Source organism: Carlito syrichta, unplaced genomic scaffold (assembly GCF_000164805.1).
Source record: "Carlito syrichta isolate Samal-C Ts95f unplaced genomic scaffold, Tarsius_syrichta-2.0.1 Scaffold309876, whole genome shotgun sequence".
Lineage (NCBI taxonomy): Eukaryota > Metazoa > Chordata > Mammalia > Primates > Tarsiidae > Carlito > Carlito syrichta.
Genome location: NW_007253972.1, coordinates 260891 through 284563, shown reverse-complemented (window position 1 = coordinate 284563; position 23673 = coordinate 260891). Strand labels below are relative to the sequence as shown.

Genomic DNA, 23673 nt, shown 5'->3' with positions numbered 1-23673 from the left:
TTCTTTTTCTTTTTGCTGTAAACCATAACCATTTCAACCGAAACCAGTTCAGACCATAAATTCACAAATCCTGATCACAAAAAGCCATCAGTAGTCACATCCAATGAGAATTCCACTATTTAAACAAACTTTTCAGTAACTAATAATTTAATTTACTAGTAAGGTTTAGTGAATAAAGACTTACTGGAAACTGTTACAATGTGTAATCCTACTGTAAAACTGCCCTACTGTAAAATAAAGTATACAAGACCATTAAATGGGCAAGACAATGACATGAAACAAAATCGTACTAATCAATGATGTTAAGCTTACATTTCAATGTCTCTTTCCTACGAGCACTTATATTTTTTAATAAAAAATGATCCTGTAAATACATATAAGTAAAATTTAGAAGGCTATAAGTTTAAATGTTTAAATGCTGATTATTTCTGTCTGAAGGATTTTTTTTCCTTTTTTGTATATATTTTCTAATTTTTTTATAATCAGTATATGTAATAAAATTGTTAATAAGTTTTATTTATTTTTTGAGTTTTCCAAAGTAAAGATTTTATATTTAGTCTTTGGAATATAAATTACATAGAACATTATAGCTATATGCCACATTAATTGTTAAATTGTAATTATTAACAAGTCTGTATAAAAAGTGTTGAGGATCTCCATCTTTTGCTTGGGAATTAACAGATTTGGATTACACCACTAAATTATAACTTATAAAAATGCCAAATATTCATCCTATGCAAATGTATCTAGAATGAACATAATCCATTAGTACAGTGTACGTATTTAAATTCTGTCAGATTTTTGGTCCTAGAGGTATAATAATTGGGTTACATTATTTTCTAAGCCTAACAGAAACATATTCATCAAGAATCAAGGCAAGTCAGTTTCAGTTTAGCAGGCTCAATGGCTACTGGGAAAATATGTTTACACAAATTTGAAGCTAAAGAATCACTTCAAAGCAAAAACATTTAGCTAAATAAAACATAAATTTGTGTTATTTTTCATCATCTATAGATATGATTTTCTTAAAAGCATATGTATTGATTTTGTATTTTTAAATGTTTTTAAAATATTTGAAGCACACTTACTCAAACGAAAAGTTGAAACTTAAAAATATTTGCTTATTCAGTTCACTTAGACCTGACCTTCCTCTATTTGTTTGGATTTTAAATATAGAAAGCAATATTCTTAGCTTGTCCTATCACAAAGATAAGTTCTCTTGAGTAAGTTTAACAAATCTGCTCAAAAGGAAACTAATTATACACCACAAGAAATTTTTACTAGAAGCTAAATTTCTACTTGAGTAGTTTCAGATGGATGCACATCAATGACTTTACAAGTAAACTTTCTTTTAAAATTCATCTACAAATGCCTATTTCTTGAACAATTCTTTCTCAATCTTTACTATGGTTTAGGAAGCTAAGTGCTGAACAAAATTTGCTTTAACTTGTTTTATTAAAACTTCTAAAAAGACCCCATGAATATAGTTTTCTCAAATATTAAATTCTGATAGATCTCTCACTTAACTCTTCACACATGACTCACGCAAAAGTTGAGTCTCTATTCTTACCGTCATAACTAGCTAAATCAGTTATTCAAAACTATATGCCAAGATCAACACAAAGGAAATGCAGAATTACAGGAGTAACTCCGCTTTTGCAAAGCATTCTAGAACACAATATTGAAAAGCAGGGCTTCACGGAAGAAATTACTTTATAATAGCTTGTGGCACTGTATTAGTTTATGGCATTTTAATGAACAAACGATTTGTTTTTAAATTATGACTAACCTCTAGAAAGCACTTTAGTTCATTAACAAAAAAGATTAAATTTTGCATTTTCTACAGAATTACACTAATGGAAATAAGAACATATTATGAATATATAGTCACTAGATCTGTGAAATGGAATAATTCTGCTCCATCTGCCACACAGAAGGAAAGCACTCCGCAAAAACAGTTATTACCCAGAGAAGTGACCAAAACAATCCCATTCTATCTGTCTCTCCAAAGCAGTAATAAGGAAAGATGCAATTTGCAGAGGGAAGCAGGTAAATAATAAGATAGGATATACATAACAACTAAAGGAAAAGCTTTACTTATTTACTGTCAATATCTCCCTGAACGTCAGGTGGCACTGATTAACCAGAAGGGCACCAACTGAAGAATGACCATTTCCTCCAGCATCTTTATTTTCTATGTACGGGTTGCTCAAAGGAACAATCAACTGTAATGAATTAACTGTGCAAATCATCACATTATCCATCTGACTAGTGCACTTGGTTTGAACAGAATTCCTGAGTGGATTACTTCATCACACACTCAATCTCAAAGCTTGTCATTGTCCATTCTAAAGTCTATGTCCATAGCTTGCGTACCTCCCCAAAGTCCTGTTTGCTAGAATCCCCCTTCTACCCAGCTTACATTACAATTCAAACCACATCCCAAATAACACTTCAAAAAACAGCCATTTTTCTCAAGATTTTTATATTCCAGTAAAAGATAGAGCAGAAGAGATTAACACAGCATAGCAGTTCAATATTTATTTACCATTTCCAGCAGCAAAGCTTTGGAATTGAAAAACCCTCTTTTAACACAGCAATCTCCTTCCCACCCCCAAATGGTTGTTTACAAATACAAAGTACACAGAACATCTGCTTTATATGAACAAATGTAAAAACACATATGGAAACATACTCCATTCTGTAAAGTACTTCATTCAGTTATGAAGGCTAGTACCCTCAGACATGTTAAATAAGATTTTACTGTATTCTCTTTTGGGTTTCACTATCTATGTGTATTAGAGATCCTATTCTAGGAAAATGACTTTGATCTTTCTTCAGTACAGAACAAAAAAGTTATGCAACTTTGGAACTTAAGAGAATATTAAAATACCTAACTCTGAATATAAAGTTGTTACAAAGCAAAGGAGAATCACAAATTTTTAACCTTGAGTGCCACTGCTAGGCCACTGGCACAGAAATAAAAAAGGATGAACTACAGAGAAGACAAAAAGTAAAAGTGGCAATAATAAGGAAATAAACTTAAGAGAACAGGAAGTTGACAAAATGTATTTGGGGCTGCTGGAGAGACCACTGGCATAAGGTACACAGTTCCTTTTTCAATACAACACCTCCAAATGCCAATGAAGCAGTATTTCTATAAGTATCTTCATCTTTCCCAAGTCCACCCAGAAATTATCTGTAAGTCAATATACAAGTTTAGCCATCTTTAGCTATCCTAAGGACATCCTTCCAGAAGGTGACCCTAAAGTATGCAACCATATACCCCTGATGGGATGGCACATTCCACTTCAGGGGCATTATCTAGTTCATCCTCAAAAGCTGTTCTCTACCAGTGCCTCAGTTCTCTTATTGCTCAAGCTGCCCCAGGTCCCGAGGTGCACTGTTGAAAGCACTCCTTGGGCTTAATTCAAGGAAAGAAAGAATAAATTATTCTAGATGTCCATAATGGACTATGATATAAACCAATCTCTAGACAGACTACTTCTATAACCTTACAAATAATGGTTACACAAACAGTATACTTTGAATATGTAGGAACCAATACATATTCACAATAAATGTATCCTCTTTCATTTGCTTGATCTTCTTCACCTCTGTTCTCCTTAAAGGTTAATTCCTTACAATTCTGAAACCAGACAAACATGATGTTCCCCACACCTCTGCATACACGGATTCCTCCACCTCAATGCCTGGCTCTTGTTTGTCCACCAGACCAACTAACTCTCACCTAATCATCCCTCAAAACTCAGATCAAACATTTCGTAAGTAAGAAAAGCTTCCCTAGACCCTCTAGATGGCCCTATTTTTTGTTCCAGTATCACCACAGGCATTTTTCTAAACAGAACAGTTTTTATACTGTATTAGTGCTGTTTTTCTTAAGGGAATATACCGTCACTTACTACCTTCGGTATTTCCAGATCTTCCTCAGTACCTACCTGCACTTAGCAGGTATTGAAAAAGATGTTTGACAAAAGAAAAAGATTGCTTCCAACGTAAATATAAAATGAAAAATGCCACCCATCAAAAATCTTACACACATTATACACTCTAACTCTTCATCCTACATTATTTTCTTATTATAAGCATTTCTTAGCTTATACTTACGAAAATTTTACTGTAAATGGCTTTTAATGATTCAGTGTTGTTAGTATTTTAATATAGCCTTATAAATCTGCAAACAAGAGGAACATGATCCCGTGGCATGAAATGAACATTTACATGCTATTAAATACATTTTTTAATGTATCTACATCTATACCCAATACCATACCACAGTTAGAAACTACAGATGTGAATAGAAACAGCAAAACTACCTTTTTAAAAAACGGAAATCGGCCAGACTCGGTGGCTCAGCCTGTAATCTCTCACTTGGGGAGGCTGAGGTGAATGGGTTGCCTGAGCCCACGGGTTCGGGACCCGCCTAGGCAACTTGGCGAGACCTCATCTCTACAATAAATCAAGAATTATCTGGGCGTGGTAGCGCACACCTGTAGTTCCAGTTACTTGGAAGGCTGAGGCGGAAAGATCGCCGGAGCCCAGCAGGTCGAGGCTGCGGTGACCAGGAGCGGCCACTGCACGTCTGGGTGACAGAGTGAGACTCCAACTCAAAAAAAAAAAAAACCCAGAAATCTATACTGGGCTTTGGTGTTCTCAAAGTACTTTCAGATATTACTTCATTTGAGAATAGGAAAACTGAAGTTCAGAATAAGCGGCTTGCTAATACTGAGATCAAGGCTTTTGGAGGTCAAATACCATGTGCTTTGCACCATTTCACATCCTTCCATTATATTTAAGATGCCAGTAAAAAAAAACCCTAAGTGGATATCTGAGACAAAATTCGTGTAAGAAACAAAAAAGGCAGAATAAAGAAAACCACAAGAAATGAAGACTGACTAAAACAATCAGTGCTGAAAATGAATGGAAACAGATACCAATGACTACCAATCAAGAATATTCTTAGTCCAGCACAGTGAAATCTGAATGGGAGAACTAAGAGGATAGAGAGTTCCTGATCCAACAAGTTCAAAAATAAAAATAATAGTGTATGTAAAATTAGTTTACCATGGAGATATGACTTGAGTGGGCCTTTGAAAAAGACATGGAGGGAGCCTAGTACAATGCTGAATTGAGACTTTGGAAGTCTATATTTAAAGCTCAGTTCTACCACCTGAGCAAATTGCTTAATGATTCTTTAGTTACGTTTTCTCATCTACAAAATAAGAAAGAATTTCTCCCTCAAAAGTGCCTTACAATTAGCACAGAGCCTAGTACATACAGGCTCAAAAAATACAGATTCTTCTACTGCCCACCCAGGCAGGAAGAAGACAAGTAGACAAAAGGTTATCAGCGTACTTCTAAGACTTGTCAGAATACATAGGAGCTGATATAAGACATTAAAGAAAGAGCAATGCACAGGCAACTCTGTGCTAAGAATCTAAGACTACTTATATATTAGCTAAATTCTAACCAAAGCAGAAAGAAATGGGCTGCAGACCTAAAAGCAGAAGTTTAATGTAAATTAAATGTGTAAAAAAAAATGAATTAAAAATCTGGAACTGTGTTTAATGACTTGGTGAAATGTTTTTATTACATAATCCACATCACTGTTGCCTCAATAATTAAAAGCGGTGTCAAGGGACAACATGATAGTTATTTAACATACCACTACATTATAAATCAAGGTGAAACGTAGCTATCACAAATAAAAGTGGAATAAACAAGAGATCTAATTGTAGCTCTTAACACTGAATGCCGTGATAGAGCCACTCTTATGGATAATGAACACAGAAAGCATATTGTAGCTCATGGGGAAAAAAATAGCCATATGAAAGTCTTATAAAAGGCCGGTTAACTGAGTCTAACACAATACTTGAAGCATTTAAAGTCAAATTCAAATTTTAAAAAATATCACCAAATATAAAACATTTAATTTCACTTCTATCAAGGAATATACTCAGGAAAAATAGAAAACAATACAACTTGAGAGATCCTGAAAGTCCCAAAAGAAACTACAGACAGTCTGAGAACTCCTGACAAGACATCAGATAATCCAACAGACCATTTGAAATTGACAGTTATCTCAACAAAATCAGTAGAGCCCTTAAAACCTACAGAAAACTGGTTAACTTTAGGATACAATATATCAGAGATATACTATAATAAATCCATGGGGATAGCCGTCAAAACTTTTATAAGATGCATCTGACCGTAAACTACATGGAATAATACATTTGTGTGAAGAACATGTAAAAATGAGAAAACGGGGCGTTAATAATTGATGAAAGTTCAAAACCCAGGGAATAGTTTGAGAGACTGGACTGGTTATATACATACATATACATATACATATATATATATATTTTAAAAAAGGACATTAGGGAAAACTAGAAAATCTCTTACAATAATGCTTAAGACATAGTATTTAAATATATAAATACAAAGCCACATCAAAATTCTGGCCAGCATACACAGGTAGAATAAAAAATATAATCTACATCAAAGAGATTAAGAGAAGAGCTGACATCCTTTTAGAAAGAGGTGTAGTATAAAGAAGCTCAATACAATGAATAAAATAAGTGATATGCTAACATCAAAAACACATGGTTGGAGTGTGACCACTTCCAGTATACCCCACAGGAAGAAAACAAAATTTCCAGTAATAAGATATCTCAATGATACCAAATACCACTATACAAAAGTTTTCATTATAATAAAATCAAGCACATGAAAAGACAAGAAAGTACAAAAATATCATTCCACTAATTAATAAGAGAAAAAAAGATTTAATAAAATAATATTCTCATCATTCACCTAGGAAGAGAAATTACATAAAATAATATTTTAATGGTTTACAAAGCTCAATATATCCTGAAAAACAACAAAAAGATCTGCATTCAATACAGTAATCATTATCAGTTTACTGATAATTTTCACCTATATATTTTAAGTAAAAAATAAAAACTGGTTTGTGTATCCACTAATGATAAACCATACAGAATAGATCTGGCCAACTGAATAACATGCCTAAAATGCATCCAGATGTGATCATCTATTACTGGATAAGCCACTTACATTACATACAGAATGGTAAATTTCAAAAGACAAGTGAAACTAAACAGTGCAAGTCTGGAGCAAAAGATACTTTAAAAAAAATTTTTTTTCAGTTATTGCAATCTTTAAACTATTTCTAAAAAGATATAGCCCAAAATTTCAAACCTTCCTCAGAATCCCAATCAGTTATATCTTCAAGAATAATGAATGTCACATAACTCTATGTTCATCCGTATCATTTGCCCATTTTATAGCTATAAGGGATTCTGGAACATGCCTTTTTCAACCTCCTTGTTTACAGTACCAAAGAGGTTATCCTGGATGTATCAGGCCATTAACATTATCAATCAGGTCACTTAGGTAACACTCAGTAAATTATTAGTGTAGTACTAATACAGAAGACTAAATAGTATCCACATAGCCTGAAAGTTTATGTTTCCCTCAAAATGACATTTTGAGGGCTAAGTAAATAAATGGAATTATACTGATAAAGAAGCTGCCACACAGTTAAAAAAAATATATATTTAAATGTTATTATACTGATAAGGAAGCTGTCATACAGTTCTTAAAAAAAAAGTGTCAGCAAATCCACTGCTTTTTAAAAAATGTCCTTGCTTCTTCTAACCAAAAGTAAACACATCCACTTATCAAATGTAAGTTGTGTTACCATGACTAAGAACAAGGTTATATATGAGACAATCAGAAAACCTAGAACATACAGAGAGAAAACAAAGCTGCCTTAATGCCCAGAGAACTGGGTCTAGCACTAATGAAAAGTACTTTGAAGTCAATTAAATAAAGGGGCAGGAGATATACCCTACAACCTTCTGAAATGAAGTAACAGTGCTATAAAGAAAACAAATGAACATTCAGAAGGGAATACATTAGATAATGCAACTGTACAGATGATAAAGTAATAAACTGCAAGATTAAATCACTGTACAGAATTCACAAATACCGCCAGCAATACATGCAAGACATCAAAATTTAAGTTTTAAACAAAAGTGTGAAATTTAAAAAGGCACTTCATATAAAAATTAATGGAAATAGTATTTCTCTACACTATTAGACATCATATTGTCCCCATATACATTTTAAACTAGTCAAGAAACAACATTTTGAAGAAAAAGGATCATCAGATAAGATATATCCCTTTTGACAATTCCAAATCATTAAACTTGCGACTATTCCAGGCCTCCTAGAAAACCTAGAGGTATTTAAACATTAGAGGTTGGACAAAGAGAGAATTTTGTTACAGGCTCTGCACATAGCAAGCAAAATATGAATATTTATTTTATGAATAATTAAGTTATTTACTCTTTTGGGATGTCTTCCTAGACCAAGTCCCCACTTTCAGTTTTATAACACCATCATCATTCAAGTATGCCAGAGAAAGATTTTAAAATAATAAAAAACAAACAGGTTAAGGATATTGTTTCCTCTGCAGTCAATCTACAGCTAAAAAGTATTCCTGCTCTGCATTCTTCCCTCATCCCTACTCAACTGTCAAATCCTTTCAGAACTATTTGGTCACCAGTGTGACGATTTCCCAAAACCTTTTTATTTTCAGGAAAATCAAATTATCTGGAGATGCTTAGACATATCAATGAGAGTAGATACGTGATGATATTTTCACTTTATTACTAAGCAACATAAATATCACAAGAGGAAAACGGAATAGCAATGTTGTCTTACAAATATTTGAGGAGCTGTACAACAATGTTAATATAGTTAACACTACTGAACTGTACACTTAAAAATGGTTAAGGTGCTAAGATTTTTATGTGTTTTTTACCACAATTTAAAAGAGGAGGAAGGCGGATGATCATGTTAGGGGGAGGTGCCAAAGTAGTTTCAGAGAATCATGTCTTTAAGCATCATTTATTTTGGTTTAGTTTTTGGAAAACAAGAGAATTCCAAAAATCACCAAGTTTGCAACACAGCATCTAATTCAATGAAGGAAAAGGGGAGAAATGGAAACAGTGGAAAGCATTTGAAGTACCTTTAGCTAGTTGTGCAGCCACATGTGGCTAGTCCTTTCACAAAAAACTACAGTGCCAATGTCAAGGGCACTCGAGGCTGCTTGCTTGGTACAGTAGACCTTATGCACTACAAAAATCTATGTATGATTTCTTAGGTCTTTGTTTCTTTTCAGGTAATCAATGTTCTTCTAGAGTTTAGTGTGAAAGAGTTTGTAGAACACTGTCATAGACCTAAAAATGTGGAAATAAGACTGAAAAATAGGTAAATATTAACTCTAGAAATGACTCTGCTAAATTTGCAAAATTACCACCCCTGTGTCAAGGCTAGTTCAAGTTTAATCTACAGAGAGGACAAACAAAACCAATAAAGTACCCTGAAATTATCTGACAAAATAATATATCCTCTTCTAAGCAGGAAACTTTGTGCCTTCAACTTCTGTAGCACAAATAGGGAAAGGAAGAAAAGTCTATTTTAAAATGGGAGCTGAATATGGTTATGACAGGGAAGAGGAATAAGCTTCAGATAAACTATTTTTTAGTGGGACACCAGCGAAAATGTCAATTACCACTGTGCAAGAACTATGGCAAGAACAGAAAACACATAAACCCTAAAACAGCGCTATATTCCACTAACGGTACACCCAAAACACCTTGATCCAGCAGGTGGAAAAAAGGCAGAAGTTACAGAATAAGTCTGTTAATTAAAGAAAAATTTGGGGGGGCTGCCAAGTAAATAATACTAGGTGATGTGCTCAGATCCCTCAAACTTGACATTTTCTCCATTCCTGAAATCATGTTATGTAGATAAGGATCTAAGGGCTGATATATTGTACAGCCACTACCTTGAGATTAAGGAGAAGAATTGTGAGACATATAGTTGAGGTATCTGCTGCCAATTCCAACATGGTGAAAAACTATTACTGGGACCAATCAGGAGCAAAAAGATAAGCCGTCTCTTACAATAAGAGTCTGACTAAATTAAGTAACCAATTAACCAAGAATATGTCACTGAAGTCTTGATTTCAGCCTTTCAAGAATCATTAATGGATATCATGACTATTGTAGATATCCAGAAATAGAACTGTGTGGCTTGTTGTCTTCATTACATCCACAGTTGTACTTTAAATCTTAAGGATTTCTCAACAAAATCCAGATTGATGGCATCCATCTTTACTATAATAAAGGGATCAGATTGTCAGGCATGTCTGGAATTCTTGCTCTTAAAGAGTTCAGATTTGCATGCCTGGATGGTATGGTTTAACATCCTTTATGCCCAGGGCACTGATGTGCATATCTTTTTTGTATTTAGAATGTGATACATTATCAAACTCAAAATAATTAACCGTTTAGAAGTTTGTTTAGGAAGGCCATCTTGGTGAAAGGCCCAAGTTACAGTGAGAAGCTACCATGACTTAGTCTCACAGTCTGTTGATATGAGAGCTTCCTTGATAGGTCAAAGACTATTAGGATTGGTGATAACAAAGAATTCTCTCATGTGTAGCTTTATGAGTGGTGGTGATGGTATGGTGGCCATCAGTCTTGACGAAGACAATTACTGTGAAAATTTCTAGAGATGTTACAGGTAGAATAGTCTTTTTCCAGCTGGTGTCCACAGTAGACCTATGACATCTAGCCATTCCAAGAGGAGGCAAACTGAATTTGGCAAAATTTGATTTGAATTCCAGTTGATACAAAGCTTCACGGCTCATTCTGAAGTCTCAGAGAGCTTGAGAAGTGTGACTTCTTGGTGAGCTGACGATCTTGACATAAAGAGAATGTAACAGACTCATCATTTTGTGAAAATCTGTCAAACTAAAGCCTGTACAAGGAAGTAGTGATGACCGAAAAATGAAGAATTTACCTCTGGTCTTAGAAAACAACGATCTAGTAGCAGGTTATTTCTAGATCCAAAATCTGCTAGTCCTCAGTTTACCAAAAATTTTCCTGAGGAACAAACCTATATGTTTTTCTTCAATCATGTGATTCAGACTCCTGAGTGTCCTCCTTTGGACATATTTTGGACCAGAAATAATGAATAAATCTTTGCCCAACATTCCTTTCAAGTCTCTACTGCTCACTTGGCCAATAAAGCACACGTTTCTTTATTATATGCTTCATTCCAAAAGTCTAGAATTTAAATGACAGCTGTGATCATTCCAGACATGCATTCAGTTTTTTAGATGATTTCCTACCTGTAGATCCTGTTTGTGTGGGCAGAAACAAGTAAAATAGTTGGGATCTTGGATGACTATTCTGAACCAGAACAGGTTATTAATTCTTGTACCCATGGCGTTCTGGAGATTCTCCCTTTTTTCTATATCTGTAGGGGTGGTTTCGAGGTTTGTACCAATCCCCTTTGTAGTATCCTCTACTGTGATAATGTGCTTTCTGATCATGACTATAAAAGTATCGATGTTGGTTATAGTATTTATCTTTATAGTCATTTTCTTTTATACTGTTTTCTTCTGCAACAACAGCTTTCACATCTTGTCCAAAAAGGGAAGTACCATCAAAAGGCAAGTGTGAGATCTTCTCCTGGGTTTTCTTAGTGAGAGATGTAAGTCGGAGCCAGGCCTGCCTTCTGTAGTCTATTGCCATGGCCATCACTCTGACCACAGAGTCCATTATATCCCTAGTAGTACAAAGCTGCCAAAGGCCTGCATCCATACCATCAGATATTATACATCGTGCTTTTCCACGATCAAACTCTGGGTCATGAACCAGATCTTCCATGTCTTCCCAGAGTTTACGCTGATATTGAGTCATATAGGCCATGTAGCTAGCAGCTCGGGCTGCAATGGAAGCAGCATGGTAAAACCTACAACCCATGACCTCCATTTCTTTTGAGGTAGAATCTAGAGGGGATGTTGTGTTTCCTCTTTTGCTGTGTTCTAATGCTTCTACAATGGGGCCCTCAGCTGGTGGATTTGGTTGGAAAGGAGAGGTGTCCTTGGCCACAGGATACACCCTGTGTCCCATGAAGGAAGAAGGATGGCAATCAGCAGGATCTTTAAAAACCTCAGTGGTGGCAATTCGCAGAAGAGGATGCAATGGAGGAACCAAACGTTTTTTAGAGGTCACACAATCAGTTTTCCCTTCACATGATTCTGCTTCAGATTGCAATGTCACCCTCTTTATAACACCTCTTTGTTCCATTCTCTTCAAAAGACCTGTGAAACTAGATTGACTGGGATCATTTGGCTGCCCTTTGTCATCAGTTGATGGGGATTTACAATCAGTATCTTCTTCCACTGTGGATATATTTTCTTCCTTAGAGGTAGAGATGTCCCAAGGAACTGAAGAATTCTCACTTGGCCTAGAATGATGAAATCTAAAACAGCTCCTGGACTGCAGATCACGTATTACTCGGGACATCTCAGCTACTTGTGTCTGGAGATAGAGGATGGCATCCTGTCCACGCTGTGAAGCTGAAGATGAATCTACAGGTAAATCCTCCTTGACCTCAGAAGAGGGCAAAGATTCTTGGGGGACCAGAAGTGGAGACGAAGGCAGAATCTGATAATTCTGTGATGATTTAAGTGTCTCTGTTTCAGAGATCTTAATATCTGAATTATTTTGAACATTAATCTGGTTCTCCAATGGATTCTCAACAGAGGAAGTTTGAGAAACTATCCTTTGTGGACTGCTGGAACAACTCCCAGAGGAGGAGCTGCTATCTCCAATGGAAAGAGGAACACTGCAGCTAGAGCACATTTCTGGGCGATGATTCTCAGAGGATGGCACCTTAGATTCAGGCATTCTCTGGGTTATCCACATGAACAAGAAAACCAAGGAAGAAAAAAAAATGCTTTTAATATGTTAATTTTCAAGTGCAGAGATGCATGTCCAGTAAGTAGAACGCAATCTTTAAATTATAATATTTAACAAAAAGGTTCAATCCATTAAAGGCCAACAAAGGGATCACAGATGTCAAATTCACAAGCTTCATTACCCCCAAAGACCCAATATCAACCACTGTCATTAATCTATGACTCTACTTATGAAAAAGGAGTGTAAAAACAAGCTAAGTTCAAGTGTGCTATCCTGGCCTGCTACTTTGGTCCTGTGCTAGAATAAGAAGAGGTGGTGAAGCCACTTGTAATAATAATTTTTTTAAAACTTTCCATTCAACATATACATGTCGGTAAGTGGAAGCTAATGATGGCAGAGAGAAAAAAGGAAAGTTCCACTGAAGAAAAAAAATTTCGAAAACTCCCCCATTGCAGTCATTTTTAAGCTCCTTCAAAAATCCTGTCATTCACTCTTGATGAATAACAAAACTTTCCAATTGTATAGTCCTACTTTATGGTTCCCAGTTATCAAGGAGCTTACATATTTGTTACCTCATTTCATCCTCACAACAACCCTGTGAGGTAGGTATTAATCTCATTTGATTAGAAAAATTAAAGGTTTCTTAATTTATCCAAAGCCACAGAATTAGTAAAGAGTAAAGCTAGGACTCAAACCCAAATATTCTGAGTCCAAGTCTCAATCCCCTCTATTGTATGGCAAGAAGCTTCTGGCCACCTTGAACAAGAACCAGGAGTTCTCTAATCCAACAAGGAAACAGTCCACTAACAGAAGTTTGGGCTAAGGCAAAGACAAATAAAAAGCAAAACTGCTACAAAGGGCTCAATTAGTTCAATTCTCAGGTAAGAGAAGTATTGGTTTAAGGGTCAAACTCACAAACAGTATGTCACAGGTAAGATAACTCCAAATATGTGGGGCAAACAGGCAGTTAAAGGGATGATGACTAAAGTAATGTATCACTTATAAACCCTTTCCCACATTCCATTTCCTAAAGGATCTATACAAATCCTTTTTTCTAAGACAAAACAAATTTTCTGTGGCCACCTGGTTCTGGAAGAAAAGGTTCCAGTTCTATAGGGAAACTGAGGAGAGCATAGGAAAGAAGAAGGGAAAGATGAGCCAATAAGCTGACAGTTTTTATTCCAATTCCCTTTTATCAGATATCACCTCTAAGGCTTATAATTTCCTAGAGTCATATTATCTTTTCATAACCTCACTCAAAATAGAGGAACAAAACTGAAAGTAGGAGATGTTCTGGGCAAACAACTCCTTGTTTGCCTGCTATGGTCCATTCTAACAGAAATGGGCCATTCTCTAAAGTACCATAGCTCCTAAACACAGCAATCGTTGATTTGATAATTCTCTTTGGAGAATACCTCTTAAATGACATGAGAGATGCAAATCAAATGTAATGTACTTACATCACTATGAGAGGTGCTAGGCTCTTCATCATCACTGCTGACCAGATCAATGTATTCAAGAACAGGTCTTAATGGTCCTTCCTATAAAAGAAAGAATTGAACAAATTTACAACTCATAAACAGTTATTCAAACCAAACTAGCATTTAAAACAATTAGTTTTTTTTTTGCCTGGGACCTCCTCTGAAGAGGAAGACTCACAGATAGAAAATAACCAGAACAAAAGTAGCAGAACAAAAAATTCTGAATACATAAATAAGAAATGATTAGTTTAAATCCCTACAGGATATTAGGGTAATGTCAATTGCTTGGGAAAGAAAAATTAATACTGGAACAGTGCTGCAAGGATGCAGATATTATAATCTAGTACTTTTCATCTGGAAGGGGTATCAGTCTATTAAGATGTTCAAGCTTGGCTGGGCTTGAGGGCTCAGGCTGCAATCCCAGTATTTGGGAGACCGAGGCGAGAGGCCTGCCTGAGCCCACGGGTTCGAGACCAGCCTGGGCAACTTGGTGAGACCTTGTCTCTACAATAAATCAAAAAATTAGCAAGGCGTGATAGCGCGTACCTGTAGTTCCGACTACTTGGAAGGAAGGCTAAGGCGAAAGGATCGCCGGAGCCCAGCAAGTTGACGCTGGGGTGGCTGCAAGTGTGCCCCTGCACTCCAGCCTGAGTGACAGAGTGAGACTCTAGCTCAAAAAAATAAAATGCCCAAGCTCAAAATAGAGCACTCTTTGGCAAACAGCTCGCCTTCATCTCCTACAAACATCAAACCCAGAATTTTCTCCATTCTTTCTTTCTATCCATGTTGATTTCTTCAGACCAAGCCTTGAATGCAAGGCTTAAAAGTCTAGGTTTTCACAGGGTATGGTGTCTCATGCTTGTAATCCTAGCACTTAGGGAGGATGATATGAGAGGACTGCTTGAGCCCAGGAGTTTGAGATTAGTCTGGGCAACATAGTGAGATCTCTTCTACAAAAAATATAAAAATTAGCCAGGCACCGGAGCACATGCCAGTAAGCCCAATTATTTGGAAGGATGAAATAGGAGGATCACTTGAGCCTGGGAGGTCAAGGCTGAAGTGAGCCAGAATCATGACACTGCACTCCAGCACAGGCAACAGAGTGAGACCTTGTATTAAAAAATGAAAATAAAAAAGCCTAGATTTTATTCAATAGGCAAAAGGAAATCAACAAATAATACTAAGATGAGAATAACATCATCAGAGCTGTGCTTCAAGAAGCTTAATCATATACAAGAGTATGGGGGAAAGTCAGATAACTAATTAGTACAGGAACATAATAATGCAGAATGAATAGTGAGGATGGTGAGAATAATATGATAGTACATACACAAGAATACAGGTAAAATGGAAAACCCCAAAAGGTTGGCTATTAAAAACAAAACAAAACTAAGTAGTCAAAGTGGTCTCTTAGGCTTTAAGCTCAGGTGACTACAAGAAAACCAATGCCACTAGTATAAATTTGGAATGCAGAACAGAAAACTGACATTCTTTTTTTTCCCCCCTAAATTTTTCTCTATGATCTAGTACTTTTCATCTGAGAAGGTATCAACAGTCTGTTAAGATGTCCAAGCTCAAAATAAAGCATTCTTTGGCAAATAGATCGCCTTCATCTCCTACAGAGTCAAACATATAACCCAGAATCTTCTCCATTCTTTCTTTCCACCCATGCTTTCTTCACACCAAGGGGATTGGGGGGAGGGGAGGTCTCATTATGCTGCCCAAACTGGTTCTGAACTCCTGGCCTCAAACAATCCTCCTGTTGTGGTCTCCCAAATTGCGGGGATTACCAGTGGGAGCCACCGCAACCAGCCAAAAAGCTAACATTTTTATGGGTTGAAGTGTCAGTGGTACATAGAAGAATCTGGCAGACAGCTGGAAATTCAGGCTTGTAATCTGGGAGTATGAGCACACCTGGAAATAAAGATTTCAGAGTTGCTCCCTTAGAAGACTGTAATCTCTAGACCTAAATTAAACTATGATTACCACCACACCTCAACAAAAAGCTGCCAATGCTAAAGGGGACCAAAAACACTGTGCACCAAGAAAATGCCACTAAATTTGGCAACCAGACATTTTTGAGAGAACAATTTTCAAGTAGGGAGCACTGAAAAGCAGGCTCTAAAAAAATTAAGTGTAGAATGAGGAAGAAAAGGCCATTAGTAAAGATTATTCTTTTGAGAAATCTATTATGCTGGAAACAAGAGAAAGGAACATAGGAGAAGAAATATAGCTGAGGGAAAGATTTCTCAGGATGAGGAAGTTGGCTGTTGGAGATAGTAGCTAAGATATTGTTAATGATCCTCTTTTTCCTTAAAAGAAGCATTCAGTCTCAAAGATAGCTTCTTTCTCCCAGGCTATGACTTCTACTCAACCAAGAATCTACTATCCTTGTGGGTAATAATATAATACATAGACCAAGATAAAACAAGAGAGCAAAACTTCTGAACCAGTATCGATAATAAAGAAATTAAGATTTTTGCTCAAGCTATAAAGATGGAAGTTAAAAGAAAAAAGAAGAGGAACAGGAGAAACAATATTGTCCAATATATAGTCAACAGAGCCTAATCACCTACTTTAAGACTAAAGCTTACCCCTGGTAATTAAGATTGTCAAAATCATACATTCAATCCAAGAAGAACACACAGGAGATAAAAATATAACATATATTTTCATATAGCTTTTCCCATTGATATAATCACCTTACTTTGCTCCTTTAAGAGATGTGCATTAGGAACCTTTATTACAGGCCTACAGAAATAGCAAACTAAGAAAGTCACCAGGTAGCCAGAGAAACAGGCAGGAACAGAGAATAAATTTAAAAGGGGGAGATGAAGGATGACAAGACAAAGGCAAAAACTAAAATGGGCAGGAAAAAGCAGAATAGTAATGAAAATGGTCACAAGGAGGAGTAAAAAGTAGCTGCAGAAATAGTAGAGGGCAAGAGTGAGGATAGATGACACGAGACTATCAGAAGTTTACTACTAGGGTAAACCATCAGACTGATATGCAGCCATTTTTGAACTATGAAAAAAATAATTTCATACTATTCAAACTAATTAAGAGAGATAAAAAATAAAAATCTAAAACTGAGCAAAAGCAGAACTCATTTAGAATATTCATTCACTCAATAAATAATTACTGAGTTAGAAGTGATGAGGTGATAGAATGAGAAGGTGAATCATGTTAAAGACTATCAAAAAGGCAAGTAGACTGAGCAGAAAAATAAGGGAAGACAAGTACCCCAAAGGAAAAGTTTCCTTATAAACAAATAGTATACATTTTAGCTAACTTTCACAATGGATAAGGAAGAACTTCCACCATAATGAGCTCAAGGAATTAAAACATTATTACTCCATTAATTTTAGTACTAATCAATAACATTAACTGAGCTCTGCACCATGTCTTGTGCTAAGCTTTTCATGTACATTATTTTATTTAATCCCCACATCGCTTTATAAGGTGAGATACTACATTATTACTACTATCCCACTTAACAGATGGGAAAACTAAGTGAGGGACACTTGGTTCTCTAAACACACAACTAGCTGTGTGGTCACTATAATTATGAAGTAGTTCAAGGTATAAATACTATTTTTAAATCAATGACTTAAGTTTCTGAGATAATACATTTTCTCTTCCTTCAATAAGAGAAAAAGGACTAGTTCCATCATCTTATCTCTGAATACTTTACAACACTGATCAGAAATAAGTTACCAACTCCTCAAAAGTAATGTTTATAATACAGAAATCAAGAAAAAATAATTCTTACAATATTTATAATTACTACTTCTATCTTTTAACAAGTATAAATGCACACAGTCCTCCTATTACAAGGTATTTTATTTGAATTTGTTCTATCCATCAACTAGTAAACTATTATTTTCATTCCCTCTCATACCAATAAGAAAAATTTAAAAGTACCTATTCCCGGTGCCACACAATTCAGTGGCAGAGACAAAACAGTTTAGGAACACAGTTGAATATCCTAAGTTTTTAAAAAAATTAACAAATAAAAAGCTTTGATTCCTGTTATTAGAAAACTGATTCTCAAAGCCAAAACACCTATTCCTACCAACTGAAAAGAGGGGTCAGTGCACCAAGATATGGTCTGTAAGTAGTTTACTACAATCAAAGAATTCTCTAAAACAAAGATTGCCACTCTGAGCATAAATCTAAAAAAAATCTAAAATAAAAAGTTTTTGTCTTTTTTCCCCGTGCAGAGAAGTTACTTCATAGTCCTGAAAGGCAAAAATTCAAATGGTTTTCAACTGTGCTTACATTATAGATCGAATACAGTTCAGCATTTTTTTAAAAAAAGAGAAAACCCCACCTTCCAGAACTATACATAAACCTCTCTGCCTTCCCATTTTGATATCTTTCCTTGTTTCTTCTACTCAAAATGCCCTTTAAAACACAGACAAATACTTACTACCTATGCAAAAGTGGTAAACTGCAAGTCTTATGTCCTTTTTTATAACACTTTGTACTTTTTTATTAAAGAATGTTCTAATGTCTATAAGAACTATTTACATACTTCTCATCTCCTGTCTCATCATCCTCATTAACATACTGATACTTAAAGACAGAACGTATCTCCAATGTATCTTTGTAACACTAAGGTACTTAGTTCATGGATTTGCATATTATGAGCTTCAACACTATTTTTATTTATTGAACAAATTACAGCCCCAACACATTCAGCCAAAAGATAAGTTTATTTTTGCCTGACTCCCTTCTACTGCAGCTATATATTCAATGAATGTACTCCTGAAGTTATTTGTGAAATATCTTATTATTAATATCTTATTATAAATATTATATATTTCTTATACTATTCCAAAATTTCCAATGATCTCACATAGTATCAATAATCTTGGCAGAAACCTGAATCTGATGTTATTATTAAGATTCTGATGGGTTCCCTCAATAGTTTCTATGCCTTTATATATGCCTTTTATGCCTTTTCATGCCCTCCCACGATAATCTCAGAGGTTAGTGACATCTTCAAAGCATCTGCCTTTATGTCATGAAGCAACAATAATATCAAGATTATGAGCTCCCATGACCTTTCTTGTTTCCTAACTATAGCAGCACTGTGAACAATCACATAATCAGCTATTGGATACAACAGTTTCTCAGAAGTAAATCAGATATAGTATCTGCCGTTTCAAAGAAAGACATAAAGATAGTAGTTGAATAAGGAATTGTGTTACTAAACTGAATAAAAGCTGGGCTTGGTGGCTCAGCCTGTAATCCCGTGCTTTGGGAGGCTGAGGTGAGTGGATTGCCTAAGCCTGCAGGTTCGAGACCCGCCTGGGCAACTTGGCAAGACCTCATTTCTACAATAAATCAAAAAATTAGCCGGGCGTGGTAGCGCGTGCCTGTAGTTCCAGCTACTTGGAAGGCTGAGGTAGAAGGATCACGGGAGCCCAGCAGGTCGAGGCTACAGTGGCTGGGAGTGTGCCACTGCACTCCAGTCTGGGTGACAGAGTGAGACTTCAACTCAAAAAATAAAAATAAATAAATAAACTGAATAGAAAATAAGAATAACAGAATTAAACGAAAGTTTTTGCCATAGTAACACTGTTTCTTGATTTGGGAGCTGTTTACACAGGAATAGCAGTTTTGCAAAAATTTATCAAATAGCTACACTTATAAATTGTGCACTTCTATGTTATATTTCAATAAAATTTAAGCAAAAGAGCTCATTTTTGCACCTCCACATCTATATCATTCCTTTCCTTCAGCATGATGTGTTTGGTTTCAAGCTCTGTATTTTGCAACCTACAATAGAAATGTGGTGCCACCATTTGGATTAACAGTGGGAAAATGAGATTAATAAGCACTAAGAAATCCAAACCAGAGTAAATCAACAAGCGATATTATAAATGCTTCTTTTGTATCTCAAAAGGGAAACTGTTTTTCATCTTAATAAGCATTAACTGAAGGAATCACATATACAATCGGGACACAGAGAGAAGTAAAAGACAATTAAATGTACCCAATTAATTGTCATTTAAGTGGTAACACTTAAACACACAGGGACTTTTTTTTTCAGACAAGGTCTTGCTCTGTTGAACAGGCCACCGGGTAGTGGCATGACCAAGGCTCACTGCAGTCTCAATCTCCTGGACTCAAGCAATCCTCCCCTCTCAGCCTCCTGAGTAGCATGTGCCACTACACTCATCTAAATTTTTTTTTTTTTTGAGTTGGAGTCTCACTCTGTCAGCCAGACTGGAGTGCAGTGGCCACTCCCGGCCAATGCAGCCTCGACCTGCTGGGCTCCAGCGATCCTTCCGCCTCAGTCTTCCAAGTAGCTGGAACTACAGGTGCACGCTACCACACCCAGCTAATTTTTGACTTATTGTAGAAATGAGGTCTCGCCAAGTTGCCCAGGCGGGTCTCAAACCCGCAGGCTCAGGCAATCCACTCACCTCAGCCTCCCAAAGCGCTGGGATTACAGCTGAGTCACCGAGCCCGGCTAATTTAAAAATGATTTGTAGAGATGAGGTCACACTATGTTACACAGGATGGTCTTGAACTCCTGCACTCAATGGGCCCACCCACTAGGACTCACAAATGCTGTGGTTACAGTCGTGAGACACTGCAACCAGTCCACAAAGGAAACATTTTTTTTTTAAGGATTCTTTTAGTACTGTAAATGCACTTAACATATAACTCACTTACCCATTTGGGGTTACCAAACCTTTGAACATTTATTTGGGTCCAAGAACAAATGTAAGAGATTCTATCAGATAGAATATCCACTGACGGTACATTCTTTATTCCTGATGCAAAGACTATATTAACAAGTCACAAGCTACACTGCAATTTATTTCACAAAACAAGCATTTGTTTTTCAAACCTAGAGATTTGACCCGTGTTTCTCAAAGTAAGGGCCAAAGTTCATTTTGAAAAGTATGTGATTTCTACTATTATTTCTGCCATACATCATCATGATAAATACGCTATTCACAAATATATCAAGGTTCAGGAAGAAACTGAAATATTGGTCCTAAAGAGCCACTGAATCCTTTTATCAAATACACTTCTGCCCACAGTGAAGGAAGGCAGCAGTTCAGCCCCTCACCACTCACTCCAAATCCTTAAAACTTCAAATTGAAAAAGACAGACTACAATATATTTGCAAAAGGAAGAAAGCCAAGAAAACAATTTCGTTAAGGACTCCTAAACTAACCAACAAAAACACCATAGAACAATGGATCACCAAAATGGCCCTAATGTTGGGGAAGACAGTGTTTAATAACCAGTTTTACATCGTTATACACACATTAGATGGACACACTATTTAAAAAAAAAATTCTACCGTTCTAATACCAAACTGCAACTAACTACAGCATTCCAAAAAAGTACTCTGGGGTAGAAGTAGAACATTTCATGCAGAGCCTTTCTAAAACCTTAACAGTTGTGAATGAAAATCACCTCAAAATATATGATAGCACTCTATTCTGCTTTCAAAACCAATGCTTTACCAAGTGTGCTCAGAAATTCTATGTCCTTACATTTGCCCCTCCTAAGCCCACCTTGAAATTCTGATTCAGAAGATCTTCAGTGAGGCCCAGGAAACTGCCTGTTTAACACTTAACTAATGCTTGAAGACTACTCTCTCAAAGGAAAAAAACTCAAAAACACAGCACGTTCCCGGTGAGATGACACAGGACTCTTCACGATGAGCATCAATTATTACTATGCCGTCCCATGATGATCTCAGAGGTTAGTGACATCCCCAAGGCACCTGCCTTCAAGTCAAGAAGCAACAATGATGCCAGGATTATGGGCTCCTGCGACTCTTCTTGTTTCCTAACTCCTTGTTCTTCATTAGCAGCCCCCTTCTCCCTTTCCCATCTTTTAGAAGATACTCTTGTCCCTTTTCAAAACAGAGTCTTAAAGGCACCAGCATTTTGTCTCCATCAAACGGCTCTCAACGAAGGCATGAGAGGGGAGATTAAATGCACAACACGTTCTTTAGGCTACACTCTTTGTGATGGCTACGGAGGTGGCCCAGATACCTCTTGTGGTAAACCTCTCAATCACCCCCCCCCCCCCACCCCCGCCATGCTCTGCTATGACTAGTACGTATCAGGCACTCATAGACAACTGCTGAACGACCTGGTGAGGTCAAACTGCAGAATGAATTGCCACAGTCCGCTACTCGAAAAACCCGATTATCCGTTGCTACTTACACTGACAAACTGAATGTCATCTTCGTTTTCATCCGTTGTAGATGCCACAGGCCCAGCTGGAGGGACAGATTCGATTGTCTATAAAAATAAGCCAAAACATGCTTATCTATTCAGACACATACGTGTAGAAAGCGATTTTCCCAAAAGGAACGATTAATAACAAAGAGCTCTGGAGGAAACCGAGCGCATTCCGCGCAAACCCGACTAGGACCAGCGCTCCTCGGATCCGGTCCGGCCCCGGCGGACGCGGAGCCGCAGGGCAGAACCTGGAAAGGGTCGCCAGCCGCTCGGAATCCCCATCCGCTCGGGAGGGGGGTGCAGGCCGACGACTGAGGGCGACCGGTCTCGGTGTCGCTGCCCTGCGGAGCAGCGGCACAAGGAGCACCGGGCCGTGCGGGGGCCGGGACGCCGGGCGGCCATTGTTGCCGCGGGCTCCCCTCCCACCCGCGCCGGAATGGAGCCGGGGCGGCCCCAGACGCGAAGCGGGGTCGCCCGTGGCTGCGGCCGCGCGCAGGCCGCAGGCGGGAGGAAACACAAAACCCTCCGCGGCTCGGCTCTGAGACCTCCAAGGCACGACACGGACCACTCACCTCCGACCCGGGCTCGCCCATCTCTCCGACGGCCTGGCTGACAGCACCGGCGCTCCCGCTGCCCCCGCCGCCGCTGCCGTCCCTGCCGCCGCCGCCGCCACGACTTCCCTTCCCGCCCTGCGCCGCCTTGCGCCACCGCGACCCGCCCCTGCGTAGCGCTGACGCCACTGGCAGAAAGAGACGTAAGCCCGCATCAAAAGAGGAGCGGCCCTCACTGGCCCGTTATCCCCCGGAGCCGCTTTCGCACGCACTTGGCCTTCCGTCCCGCGCGCGCAGGATGCTGGGAGTTGTAGTTCGCGTCGGCCGGAGACCTCTCCGAGCCCAGGTGGAAACGAGCGGAGGACCACGAGGTAAGGCGCATGCGCTGCGCTGAGGCACACCCGCTGCGTCTCGGCTAGCCAGGGGCCGACTGGTTTGCGATGGGTGGAGAAGTGGAGGGAGTGGGTGGAGGAGAGTCTTGGGTTGGTTTTGGAGGGTCTGTGGTTGTGGAAGCGAACATCGCTGATTTTCATTCATTAATTCACTTCTAAGGAGAGGGCATTTGTGGATGTTCAGCCGAATTCTAATT

At 37.7% G+C, this 23673-nt stretch overlaps 1 protein-coding gene across 4 annotated transcripts in view; it reads right to left on the bottom strand.

The window, feature by feature from the left end:
* The window catches only part of ZNF451 (zinc finger protein 451), a 91245-nt gene extending 67861 nt beyond the window's left edge, over nucleotides 1-23384 (bottom strand). For 2 of the 4 annotated variants that reach the window (XM_008068116.2, XM_021717588.1), the window contains exons 1-3: nucleotides 23106-23384; nucleotides 22516-22593; nucleotides 14288-14368 (exon numbers count right to left, since the gene is read on the bottom strand). In XM_008068116.2, coding sequence (XP_008066307.1) covers nucleotides 14288-14368; nucleotides 22516-22593; nucleotides 23106-23126 — 180 coding nt within the window. In that variant the 5' untranslated portion in view covers nucleotides 23127-23384. Of the gene's footprint in view, nucleotides 1-10311; nucleotides 12819-13851; nucleotides 13949-14287; nucleotides 14369-22515; nucleotides 22594-23105 lie in introns of those variants that run through there. The other 2 variants (XM_021717586.1, XM_008068117.1) reach the window with 2 other exon arrangements.
* Between the last annotated feature and the right edge of the window lie 289 nt (nucleotides 23385-23673).